This window comes from Plectrocnemia conspersa, unplaced genomic scaffold, assembly GCF_051122295.1.
Source record: "Plectrocnemia conspersa isolate PC_06_02 unplaced genomic scaffold, ASM5112229v1 ptg000012l, whole genome shotgun sequence".
Lineage (NCBI taxonomy): Eukaryota > Metazoa > Arthropoda > Insecta > Trichoptera > Polycentropodidae > Plectrocnemia > Plectrocnemia conspersa.
Window position 1 is genome coordinate 13,894,340 of NW_028277176.1, and position 13,594 is coordinate 13,907,933.

Genomic DNA, 13,594 nt, shown 5'->3' on the forward strand with positions numbered 1-13,594 from the left:
ACTGAGGGATACTTTTCAACAGCTAAAATCACAAGGTATCCTCTATAAATTAGAAATGATTAAAATATCCGTCGCCTTGGAAAAATACAACGAGGGCATTCGGGATTGCCCTCAAAATGGTCATTCGTAATCTCTTTTAATGGCCAGCGGTTATTTATTTAAAAAAGACCATCGAGGAATGACAAGAGTCCAACGTCCCTTATAATTTTTGATCCTTTGACCAACGCAGATGATTCAGGGTGGAGCTAGAATTTTTGTTTTTTTATACTCTAAAATGTTTAAATTCGTGATTGATGCACTACCTGCTCGGTGAAGATGTCTGAAGCTGGTCGTTGTTTTTTGTTTAACCGATTTTAGTGCAGATTTGCCTTCGCACTATTAATCCCGTTGATGGAGCTCGCGTAACTATATTACTTACCTGTGTTCCAGTGTGCACCGTAAATAAAAATTTTAAATTTGAGGGACATAAATCATTTATTTTAATGTGATCCCGACAAAAACAAATGGACCGATCAATTCAATGAAACGCTAAGTGTGAGGAATAGATACACATTAGCTAATTTATTTTAAATTATTGTGACTGAATCTTTTGATACGGAAGCTCGAGGTCGATCTTAATTGGATTTTTAAAAAACCTGTAGCGACTCATATATAACAACACCAGTCAAGAGACGACACGCACGTGTCTGAAATCAGAGTGGTCCTCGCGGACCTAACAGGCGTCGAAAAGTACACCCGCATTATTACGATAATCTCCAAGGTACAGAAAGGGGATACGGCTTACTCGATGGTGTATATAATACGGCACAAAACTGGACTAGGCACACTCGATTCCACTACGCCTAGATGCCCAAACTACTACCACGGAAAACGCCTCGTTTCCTGTTTGAGCGAGTCCAGAACATCAAAAATGACCTACCGGGGCGACTACGTACGACCTCTACGCTTCAAGTCTTTGAAAACTCTATAACCTATTTTTTTTATTTGGAAGTTATTTCAGGGATCGCCGTCATTACGGCTATCTAATAAATAAGTATCGCCCCTTCTTGAGTTCTGCGGGGTTCCAACCTTAGAACACTGTTGTTTATTTTATACATAAACGACGTAGACATGGCCATTAGTAACTCTAGCGTTTTGTTGTATACATATGTCTCAAAAGTGTTCAAAAGCATCAGAACTATTTATGATTCGTTGTCTTTGCAGACCGATCTGGATTTATTTTTTTGAGAATTGCTTCTGACAACCGTTTACCCTTCGTTTACGCATCGGAAAGTGCAATGTCATTTACTATATCTGTATTGGTAATTGAGTTTTCTTTTTACCCAGCTGAAAATGAACTGTCTGGAAAGATTTGCACTAAAAATCCCCAAATTAGGTTAAAGAGGAAGTGGGAAAACACCACATATTTATATTTTTATACCAAATCTTTAAAAATGATCGACTTTGTCGCACATCTAGCAGTATAAGTACGTGCAAGGTTTAATTGATTACGTTATGAAAAATAATATTTATGGAGTGAGGTAATAAAAAAACAATTACTTAATATACATAACCAATTTGTAAAACTTGGGCGAGGCAGGTGTTCAGTCGACGAGTACGATGCTGAAACTTTATCGATTATGATAATTAAACAACATAGTAAATTTAATTGCTTGTCTTATAAAAATATACACGTAGGATTAAGCCTGCATTGGATATTATTAGATTGTGATATGTTTCACAGTGGAAACATAAACGCCCACTGCAGCGTTATAACTGCCTGTCAAAGCGATCTTGATTTTAAGTTCAAGTTTATCTCACAGCTCTAAACAACTAGTATATTTTTAAGAGGTAGAAATAAATAAGTTATTTAGGCTTTTTGCATTATAATGAAAGCTGCATGTGTTTATATTTAGAAAAAGGGGTTAAGGAAAGAATCGAAAATCATTTGCTCTTAAAAAATATGTTGGTTAAATAAGGGCAAAAATGTAATAAGCCTACGTCATGTGGCAATCTACCCTAGTACGTTTTTATGTGATGATAAAATATGATTTATGTAATATCGAAACCATTTTCATGTGAAACAGGCAAACCTTGATAAAAACGTATTCATCTGTGAGATCTCCATTGCAATCAATGGATAACTATTAAACAGAATATGACAAATTGATATACGCCTCAGTTTGTTCGGACCAATTGAGTCGTCTCAAAACATGCGTTCTAAAGACATGATTTATTAATGTAAATATTGTATGCTGACATCGGCTGTTTAACCAATCAAAACAAAAATGCTGCGAACTAATTTGCTGCCAGCTAAAAATACAATTTATCAGTGTTTATGTCAAATAATGGAATATATTAACACAAAGTTATATACCCGACTTTGCCGACGTTCTGTTCTCAGCTATATCGAATCCTTCATCATCATAAATTGTATCTTTTGTTTAATTATTTTTAATAACTATCACATGTAAGTGTTTTGAATGCTCCATTTGTAAAATTACGAGATAAAATTGATTATTTTGAGCGACTACCCTTATGAGATGTTTTTGGTCATGTTAAAGACAATCGCTATTAAATCAACACGATAAAAATTAGCACATTTACTACCTTACTTCAATTGCTCCTTTCAGAATCACATAATTATATATTAAATTCCACGTTCCGTTACACAGTTTTTGTGGATTCGAATTTCTTTAAAGGCTGCATGCTACATGCTGCAACTGACATAATTTCTTAAATCAAGAAGATCAACTTTTATATGAATTTATCAAAATTCCTAGATTTTCATGTTTTAATCCCTCCCCCTTCATTCACAACCGATCATCTGAATCAAAGAGATCCAGCATCGCCATCGTTATGCTGGACATCTATATGTACTAATTAATATATTTTTAATCCCCTTACTATTCTCCCCACAGTCATATTACGTCATAAAATCTGTCAAACCCCCTGTTTAAATTATGCCATATTATTTACCCCCTCTCTTCTTACCATTAGAAAAAATGTTAAGGGACGCTCGTTCGTATATAGTTGGCGGCGTGCTTATCGGAAACGAGCATGAACCTACTCATTGAAAAATATGTAGAAAAGACGAAATATAAGTATTTAAACAGTCATTAAAATGTTACTCTGGTCCTTCGAAGCACTGTTAAAAAAGTATTCCAACGAGTGTTAAAGTCACATGTAAACAAGAAGAACGTTTACTCGAGGGGAAATATTAAAAATAAGGCACTTTACCGCCAGCTTTAAAGCTTGCCAGTTTTTGCTTGAGTGGAGAACAGATCCAATATATTATAAAATAATATAAATTATTTGAAGTATTACGTAAGCCTCTTATTATTAGATACTCAGATTTAATTTGTTGTTTGTGACATTAATTTTATTAGAAAACCCCCTCTCTCTAACCTTATTGTTACAAATCATATTATAAACAGTGACTTTCAAAAAAAGAATAATGTTACAATTTCGCCACTTCCTCTTTTTAACTTTATACTACCAATTTATAGAATAGTTTTTCATTAATAGCAATAAGCTGATTTAAAATGTTTTTTATAAAAAATATATATAAAAACACTATTTATATTTAAGACTATTTAGCATAAAACTACATAAACCACAATTGATATGGAAAAGCGGCAGCATCGAGATTTTGTGATAAAATATTTTTTATGAATCTCATTTATCATTTCCACAGTCACGTCTCCTAATATGTATTTTATGTGCCTTTAATAATTTAAATAATAAATTTATTTCTTATAATTATTAATATTTTATTTGTTTATATTATTACTTTTTTAATAATTTAGGCTTATGATAACCATAATTGATCGTGTTATGGCCAAAAACTTTAAAAATAAACTCTAAACTGTTAGCTGTCAAAGTACAAAATGTCCGACGGCCAACTGTCGAATATCCACAATGAGTGTGTTACAGCCTTACTGGCATGCAGCTCACTTGTAATAAAGTATATGAACGACGAGGAAAAGTCCGCTCAAATCAAAATGTTAAAGGACTTGGCTAAAAACTACTCCAAAGCAGATCATCAAATCAAAGCTTACAACACAGCATTAGACAAATTTACAGTAAACTTAACAATCAACACTATACTATTCTACAACATAATACATACTTTATTTTACTTCTAGGAAACTGCTGACACGTCTGATGAGTTTTCCGCTAACGTGGACATAGACGGTTTTAAGAAAATATTAAAAAGTTTCACAGAGAAAACAAAGTCAAATCCTATTTTAGATGAATTTAATAAAATAGCTTCGACTATTCATCAAAATCCGCTCGACGAATCCATCATCGAAACTGAATCTAGCGTTCAGCTTGTAATAAATATATTTATTACTAAATATGTATTATTAAGTGTTCTCACAAATGACTAATACTTTCAGATCGACCCTCTCACAAAATTGCCACTTCAAAATCCCGTTAAAAATAAAATTTGCGGACACGTTTACGAAGAATCCACAATTAAAGATTACATACAAACAAATAACCGCCCTAGATGTCCAGGTATAACATATTAAATATATTTAAATATAAATATTTGTACTGATTCTAATTTTATGTTTTATTTCGTTCATAGTTATGGGATGTGGCAATAGAAATATCATCAGGAATGACAATTTGGTGCATCATAAAAATATTTTAAGAGAATTGTCACAAGTTTCTAGTGACAATGTAAGAACGGTACATGAAATTGATTAAATAGATCAAATACAGTGAAGGTGTTAATTGTAAAAAGAGCATATGGTACAGCGGTTATTATGTCTCAAATTTGACAATAATTAAAAATAGTAATTTATTATTAGTTACCATGTAGCTTACTTGTCTATTCCTTTTGTATATATAATATATTAAATATTCTTATTTCGTATTAAAAAAGTACATGAAAATTTGTTTTATTTTGTTCATTATACACAACAATAGAAAAGTACACTTTAAATGACAAACAGGAGTATTCTTAGTGATAAATGCTTCTCTCGCGGAATTTTATGTCGCACAATCAGGGCATCCAAAAATCTACTTATATAATGAATGAAGATTTAACTGACGAAGACGTAAATCTTTATAGAAAATGCACATCACTACACGCAGGGCTGGATGTAAATGTAGTGAGGCCTAGGCTATTCCACTTGTGAGGCCCCCCCCAAACTCTAGTGTAGGAGTAGAGGAAAACGGAATGGAAGTATTAATTGAAACATAAAATAATAGCAGTAGTAGTAATAATAATAAAAGTTCCAAAGGACATAAGATGTTATTATTAAATACAATATGTCATGATTAAAATATATTTTAATTACCAATTTTTTTTCTAAATTTTATTGTAGCAAAAGTTCAACAAAATTTATTTGCCTAAGTTTGTCACTTTCAGCGCACAAAATTCCCAATCCGGACAACCTCTCCTGGGACATTGTGTTCCTTAATTCATTTTTTATCCTTTTAAAAGACCTTTCCTCTGAGCCATCAAGCTAAAAAACCGCTGTAAGATTGCTTCTGTATTGGGGAAGGTCATCTAGATTTTTTCTTTGTGTATAATTTAGTTCAGGTCTGTGTGAGACACTTTGCCCTTTTCTATGGGCTTATGGCTTCCCTCATGTATATATGTAAGTTCATCAGTTAGTTTCAGATCAACATCTTCTGGATATGCTTCCATCAACAGTTGCGAACGATATATTGGCAAGAAAGGAAAACAAGTAATATTATTGAACACAGTTCCTCTTCTTAAATTGGTTTGAAGTGAAATAAAAATGAAATAAATAAAGAACTTTTTTTTAAACTTGTCTCTCGAAGAAAGTTCTTCTAAGGCATCTGGACCAGGTGCACGTCTGTCATTTCCTAGCTTTTTCCTTATTATTTTTATTCTTCTCATAGTTTTGTTATCAACATTTGACAAGGTGTTTTTTGCTTTTTGCTCAAGCTTGTCAAAAACTTCTTTAATTATCTGTAAAGTGACTGGAAGTGAACTAATAACTTACACAAGTACTCAATAACAGATCTTATACCTAAAATATATAAGTACATACATCTCAAACAACTGTAGTTTAGTTCAGATTCATTATTTGAGGTCGGTTTTTCCTTTTTTTTATACATATGTACATATATCCTTACTATGATTTTTTTCCTGTCAGACCCCGGGAATTTGTCCCCTCTCAGCAGGCCTGATTATGATTTGTGTCAATCCTTCAAATTATAAATAGAGAAGTGTTTCAATTGATGAACTCGACATGCTAGTATTTTAAACCCAACTTACAATATATACTATGCTTCTTAATCAATGGCAGTTCGTCTGTATGGGCTGCAGCCATCCCAGTAGAAAATGAATGTTTTTTTTTAAATATTTTTATGTGTACAACATAACCTAGTAAATTATTTTTGTCTAGTATAATATCTTATATAATATAGTATATATTTTATTAAGGATATTTTATTCAATATTTTAACTTTTATTGCTGCAGCCCCTCCACTATAAATTCTTACGGGCCGCTACTGTTATTAACCCTTCCGTGCCTGTGGGGTCTATTGACTCCCCCAACTTTTTGGTTTTTCTCAAATAACTTATTTAATATAAATCCTATTTGTCGCAAACTTTTTGTATTTGTCAAAAATAGTTTAAAGAATTAATATTAAAAATAATCATTGTACTTTATTATCTCCAATCGCGAGAAAAAAATAAAATCAACTCTAATCGCTACTGTCGCCGCGTGATTTGTATACCTGAGTCAGTTTTTAGAGAAATTCGCCTTCTAAGAATTTCGCGCGGCGCCCCCTCCACGCGGTTCTTTCAACGCTTTATCGCAAACTACACCGTTCCCCAAAAAAACATACAGTACGAATTGAACCGCCAAATTCGATCGTTATTGTTATTCTATTTCTCACGTTACTTTTGAAATTGTAAAATGGCTGATCGGCTTGTAACTGACGAAGAGTTGCTAAGAATTTTGCAAGATTCTGACGAGAGTAGTAGCAAATACGATAGCGATATCGATATTGATAATACATTTCAAAAAAGACATTTCTCCCGTAAATCGTATCGAAGTTCAAGCGTTTATAGGCATCCTATTATCTTCTGGAGGATTGAATGGGGGTAAAATACAGTTCAAAGAATTATGGACAACAAGCGAACTGTTCAAACAATATTTTTATTCAGCGGCCATGACTAGAGATAGATTTTCGATGCTCAGATTTGATGATCGTTTGACCAGAGAAGATATTTTTTAATAAATGCATTTTATTGTACTCACGTGTACATAATCACAATTTATAGTTTATTTTTCCGAGCAGCTGCAGGTTATTTCTTATATGTATTCATATAATATTTATTACAATTTGCCAAAGTAACTGTGGCTACATACTCGTGTACATATACATGCATAACGTCCACCAAATTTAATCGATTTGAATGATTCTCTAGCCAATTCCTTCAATTTTTATAGCCGCAATCAGAGAAATATTTCGCCCTCTAACTGTTGGCAAGGACACGAATGCCAATGTAAAAGAGTTTATTTAGAAATGAAGTCAAATTACAGAAAATAAAAAATACGATGTACATATATAAAAAGTACAAAACACTAAAAATTTATCTTACCATTAACCATTAGATAATATTGGATTACTGAGAATTTAAAGATTGTCAGATTAGTAAGATTATATTGTATTTTTTTCTATCCTGTTATAAGGAAATCATAACATATTTTTTTGAGTAAATATTATCTCCCGTCAGATATTACTGGCTCACTGGAAGTACCGAATCTCAGAAATGACACATTTTTTTAGAAAATGAGAATTTTTTCGAGTTATTATTTTTAAATTATTAGCACGATACACATAAAAACTTATGGATAAGAATTCAGTTTGCCTGGAAGATTTCCCATTACGGTGGAGAAAATTACAATGGTGAGTGAATATTTGATTGCAATTGAATTATATATCAATAAACTCGTATTAGCAAAAATGTCATTTCTCACTTTTATAGATAATCATTTGCACAAAATATCACAATCCGAAAGAAAGGTGTGCTTGAAAAAAGTTTTTACAAATTTGAAATTAATATAAAATGTTAATATATATATGTATAAGATAAACATATTTTTTAGTGTTACACTAGATTTTTTTTGTGTTTATAAAATAAATGTGTTTTATTTTTTCAAATTTATATTTTAATTTTAAAATAGTATTTATATATTGACTTTTTTGTATAATAACAACATAAATGTTGCAACAATTTTTTATTTCAAAAATTGAAATAATAAATAAATGAAATACTTGTTTATTTTTTTGGGTTACTCCGTAGTTTTATGTACCGAGCGCGCGGCGGTCATTCGTATACCTGCAAAGCTAGTCTGCAGCGAAATCTCGGCGTTTACGTCGTCGCTTTTTGCGTCGTAATGATTAATTAAAAAATCCTAAATATTGACCAGATGATGAAGCTTATCATGAATAACAAATTTTATACTTAGAATTATCCATTTTTAAATATATTTGATGAAGAATTCATCAATATTTTGACTTGAAATGTTTGGGGGAGTTGAGCGACCCCATCGGATGTCATTTTTCATTTCGAGGCACCGTGACGTATGGGTTAATCAATAATAAAATGCTGAAATATTCAACTTAATTAAGCTACATGTAGATGATATATATTCAGTAATAAGCATAAAAATGCAAAATTGTTATACTTTTATAGGATAATAGATTGTGGAAATGGAATACAATGAAAGGACCTATAAGTTTTTTTAAATGGTAGATTTTGCCCAAATAATATAAAATATATCCTACTCAAATAATTTATTAAGACAAATGTATATAATTTAATCAAAATGGAAAATTACAATTAAATAACTATATAGAGATTAATGTTTATTAACATTAGATTTTTTAATTGATCAAAATACATATTTTATAAATTTTATACCAGTGCCAAAACACTAATATTTTCAAAGAGAAAACATCATACTGTGCTATTATAAAGCTCGTTCCTAAAAATAAATCTAAATATATATGACACAATCACTGTAAAATGCATAGACGACACTCACAAAATGTCGACGCAATAATTGTAAACATCACAAAAAACGATGCCAAAATAGTATTAATAATAATTACATACACATTGAAATCGATTATTATTACATAGGAATACTTAATAAAAATGTATTCAAATATTCAACTACCGGATCGTCATATATATAAAATTGCAACATTCAAAATATAAACAAGAATTACATTCTTGACTCGCACGTTAAAGCAAAATTGGAAATGTTAATCCTATAAATACATCAACGCATATTATATATTATAACAATATAAATGACTCGTGGATATTAATATGTATATATTTTATCACAAAATTTGATAATAAATGCATTAATTTATATATATATATTTTATTTTCAACTAATCGCATTCTAAATAAAAATTGAGGTTACAATATTTAATTATAGCTAGTCGGCTAAAACTCTACGGGGAGGCACATTTCAAAACTAACTAATACAGTAATACTTTAAAAATCACGTATTATCGATTCATAAATATTTGTGATAATATGTGTATAATTAGAAATATACGCAACAATTCACTTTCATTAGTGCTTAATACAAAACATATTAAATTAACAATTTGCTGGCAGGTATGCGTTTGTGCTTTTTATTTTAACTGACTATAAAATTTTTAATATTGTTTGTAAATTTTATTTAGAGAGCAAATATTATAGAAATGTATCGAATAAAAAACATACGAATCACTATGACTAATAAAATAGCTAAACCTCACTAACGACTCATTGATTAAAAATGAAGCTATGCACCATAAAACTAGAATCAAGAAGATTTTAGAGAAAAGTTAAATATATATATATATTTTTTAGAAGTTTGACCAAGTCATTTAATATAGAAAGTACAGTATACATTTTTTGCTTATCACCTATTAATACATGTGAATTTGGTCCATATCTATAATTGATTGTATCATGAGGTGAAATTCAGGTTTGGAATGATCATAATCAAGTTCAATTGCTTCATAAGTGATTCATCCTAAATTGTATTCTTTATTTATTGCTTCATTTCTCACCATAAACTTGCATAATTATTAATCTTTTAATCAAGGCCTCTAATATTACGGTTTAATCATATGTTATAATATATCATAATGAGGCAGTACATGTTTTATTCGCATAATCAACTAAGTACAGAAAAATGATCAACGATGAAAATCTTAATTAGTTTGACCGATTTCAGTTACCAAGTTTTTCAATAAATTCTTCAAGTTGTCGTTCAAACTCTCATTGCCAGCTATGAGCTTTTCTAAATAGTCATGCGTCTTATTTTGGCACATTTGGTCTTTGATTATTTGATGCTTTACGGTCAGAGACATAAACTTGGATAAGTTCTCTGCTATTTCCGGTTGTATTTTATTAGCATTCCTCTCCAGCATGAAGTTCAACTGTTTCGCTACATCTGCTTTGATCAGCTCGTCAACTAAGCGATTTTCTGTTTCATTTCCTTGCTCTTCGGTTGAATCCTTACATTTTTTTGTGAAACAATTAGCGCACAAGACCGTGAGTGCAACTATCGCTTCGTTTTGCATTATAGCGTGCGTCACAGCCAGCATGTTAACCAAGCACGCTACAGAATTATCGACCTTTAAAAACAAGTAAATCAGAAATTATTATATAAATAATAATCATACTGAAAGTATTTAGAAATTAAAACAAAATTTCAGGCTCTTAAAGATCGATTGAATAGAAACCTTTTCTACTTAGTTAAAGCGTATGAAACCGTATTTAAACTAAAGAATAGTAATGAGGCATTAATTTGCAAAAAAAAAAATATTTGTGGCGATAATATGTGTCATACCAAACAAGGATGAGATAAATGTTTTCAAAAAAGTCAAGAGAAGGGGTGACTCATCGATGGAAAATTCGAATCCAAAGTTTATTTTCAAAACAGTCACCGAGAACATACATAAATCTACACCCTCGTGTGTCGCAAAAAATTAAAATTGTTGTCGAATGTTATTTTTATGAAAAATATCTTAAAACTTTTGGCATGAATTATGAATATAAGTAATAATACCTCAACTACTTTAATTATAAAATTCTGCATCTGTAACTGTCGAACAATTCTAGCAAGCAACCGTGACGCTTCACCAGAAACTCCATTGTGTTCCGACTGAATCCCCCATTTTGCCACTTTATCCAGCATGTTAGAAGACACTAAATCTTTGGCAACCATTTCTAAAAGTAAATAATTTGATTAGAAAAATCAGATTAATATAAATACACATAAATATTAATTGCCGTATACCTTGTCCGTCAACCAACATTCTAAGTGTTGCGAGTAATTTAAAAACTACGTGATATTGCGTCACATTTGGAATCATCTCAATCAACAATGGTAAAATGCCTTTTTCTATCGCCAGAGCTTTGTTCCTCTGAGGTATGACTAAGTTCCTCAATCCGCTTAAAACTACGTGTTGAAGTCTGATATCGTCTTCTTGACTTTTATGCAAGACCAGTATAGCTGTTACAATATAAAAATGTTATAAACATATATATGAACACATTGTTATTAATTTATTATTGTCATAAGACTTACACATTAATTTAGCAAAGACACCAGTGTCCATCATATGCATACAATGCGTATCCGTCCGAGCAAAATTTCCAACGGCTAATATAGCCGTGATAGACAATTCGACGTCTTCGGAATGCAAACTGTTGATCATCGAAAGGTAAAATTCACCTTTTCCGTCCGAATACAACAAATTCATAGATGCATCTCCGGTCAAAATGAGAGCGATCAGATCGCATGCTAATTTTCTGAGCTCAGATACGTCTTCATCTGTAGGAACTTCTCTGTATCGTTTTAATAGATTCCATAGTATCTGCGGCACAGCTGCTTTTGCCAACACAACTTTCACTTCGTCTACAAAAATAAAAATAGATTTTGGTATTCATTCAATTTTTATAATTTACAAAAAAAATTATGGTGGGTTTTAAATTGAATCTTATTTTGCTAGTTCTGCATATTTTAGCAGTTTTTGAGCAATGATATTGTATTCATTTGAAAGAGCGCACTAAACTTATTCTAGTGGAGATGGATAAAAATATTAATTTATTAAAAAATCAAATTACTAACCGTGTTCTGCTTGATAGTGCAAATACTCTAAGCACGCTTCTATCGTTTCAAAGTAAGTCAAAGATTTAAGTATTTCAACAATCAACAAAGTTAGCTTCTCGTCTATGACTAAGGTTCGACTATATTCGGCCACCACACTCGTGATTAACAGCGCAGTTTCCAAGCAATCTAGCTCTTCAGTGGGATGGAACTCGCGATGGATGACTTGATAGATATTCTGCACAAAGTCAACATCCAAAGCCGGCTTTATGTATTCGCTACCGCCCAGCATCAAAATCAACAACAATTTACAAGTAAATAATCTAACATTATAACAATCCTCCTTCAGACTCTCGTCACATTTGAGAGTCTTGGGCAGAATATTGACTACGATGGGTATGCCGGATAAATTCAATACTAAGTCTCGTCCCACATAGCTGTCGTAGCAGATGTTTCCCAGCGCTCGGCACGACTGCTTGACTAACTCGGCGTTCTCGGCCGTTATCTGCGCATCCAAATTGTGTAAAATTCTTTTAACGATATCATTTTGTGCATACGATATGCGTTTCTTTTCACATTTGCAAAGCTCGGCTATAGATTGAGCTGCTAAACAATTTAACTCGATCTCTTCGCTGTCCAGTAGTAAGCTCAAAGGCTTAACCACGTCAATTTCATATTTGATTCCGTCTGCGATGATCGAGCTTAATATTCCTTTGACTTTTGCAATATTTTCTTTACTCTGCGGAGGAATTAAATCAACTAATTCCGATTTACTCTCTTCTTGGTCTGTAAACAAATCAACAATGAATAGAGCGCAAATATCCTCACAATATTCGAGTAAAATTTTATTTATTAATCAATTACAACATTAAAACGACTAAATCGCGATTGTTAAACTTATACCTTTCATTTTTGTGCTATGTGATCAAAAATCATGTGTTTATTCAAAAGAAAAGGATTTTAAATTGTTTGTTTCCTATCACTTTGATATCAATCCATAGTATTTATCTGTCAATGACGTCACGGCAAGCACCATGCAGTAAAATTTCATTTTGGCCATAACACTTCAAATTACAACCAACAACTTTTCAATGATTTATCAAAAAAGAAATTAAGAAATTTACAATAATTTCAACTATTAATATAATATTATATTTTAAATACGAATAAACTGGACGATATCATATAAAAATAAGCTGCACTGTAAGAATATTTTCCCGATTGTGTTGGGTCGCTGTTAGTATCAAAACAATCCACCATTAATCAAGTATTCTATAATACTATATTTATTCTCAGATAAAAATGAGTTTATAATGTCACATTTTCTAGAGCCCCCTGTCCACATTATATCGTACACCCTGTCAACCACATTAGGGTGTGACATCATATATTAATAACCCCTAAATCGCTTTAAGGTCGTAAGAGTTAAAATGAGATAATTTTAAAATATTTTCTCTAAGAAACGTGAGAGTAAAGCTATGAGGTTG

General features: G+C 31.5%; 2 protein-coding genes across 2 annotated transcripts; one reads left to right on the forward strand and one right to left on the reverse strand.

Moving 5' to 3' along the window:
- Nucleotides 1–3,847: 3,847 nt before the first annotated feature.
- LOC148228296 (uncharacterized) lies at nucleotides 3,848–4,878 on the forward strand. Its single transcript, XM_088199989.1, has 4 exons — nucleotides 3,848–4,064; nucleotides 4,128–4,316; nucleotides 4,383–4,503; nucleotides 4,577–4,878. Exons 1-4 carry the CDS (start codon nucleotides 3,870–3,872, stop codon nucleotides 4,696–4,698), a joined length of 627 nt encoding a protein of 208 aa, XP_088056115.1. The 5' UTR covers nucleotides 3,848–3,869; the 3' UTR covers nucleotides 4,699–4,878.
- Nucleotides 4,879–8,763: 3,885 nt separating this feature from the next.
- vimar (visceral mesodermal armadillo-repeats) lies at nucleotides 8,764–13,167 on the reverse strand. The gene is made up of 6 exons (XM_088199967.1): nucleotides 13,011–13,167; nucleotides 12,129–12,893; nucleotides 11,586–11,915; nucleotides 11,295–11,510; nucleotides 11,064–11,224; nucleotides 8,764–10,629 (listed from the first exon to the last, which is right to left on the reverse strand). Exons 1-6 carry the CDS (start codon nucleotides 13,015–13,017, stop codon nucleotides 10,204–10,206), a joined length of 1,905 nt encoding a protein of 634 aa, XP_088056093.1. The 5' UTR covers nucleotides 13,018–13,167; the 3' UTR covers nucleotides 8,764–10,203.
- Nucleotides 13,168–13,594: the final 427 nt, after the last annotated feature.

Coding starts and splice junctions, on each gene's coding strand:
- LOC148228296 (XM_088199989.1), top strand. CDS start 3,870: ATGTCCGACGGCCAACTGTCGAATATCCACAATGAGTGTGTTACAGCC. Junction 4,317..4,382: donor CTGAATCTAGCGTTCAGCTT/GTAATAAATATA, acceptor TAATACTTTCAG/ATCGACCCTCTCACAAAATT. Junction 4,504..4,576: donor TAACCGCCCTAGATGTCCAG/GTATAACATATT, acceptor TTTCGTTCATAG/TTATGGGATGTGGCAATAGA.
- vimar (XM_088199967.1), bottom strand. Junction 11,916..12,128: donor GCACTATCAAGCAGAACACG/GTTAGTAATTTG, acceptor TTATTTTTGTAG/ACGAAGTGAAAGTTGTGTTG. Junction 11,511..11,585: donor TGTCTTTGCTAAATTAATGT/GTAAGTCTTATG, acceptor ATATTGTAACAG/CTATACTGGTCTTGCATAAA.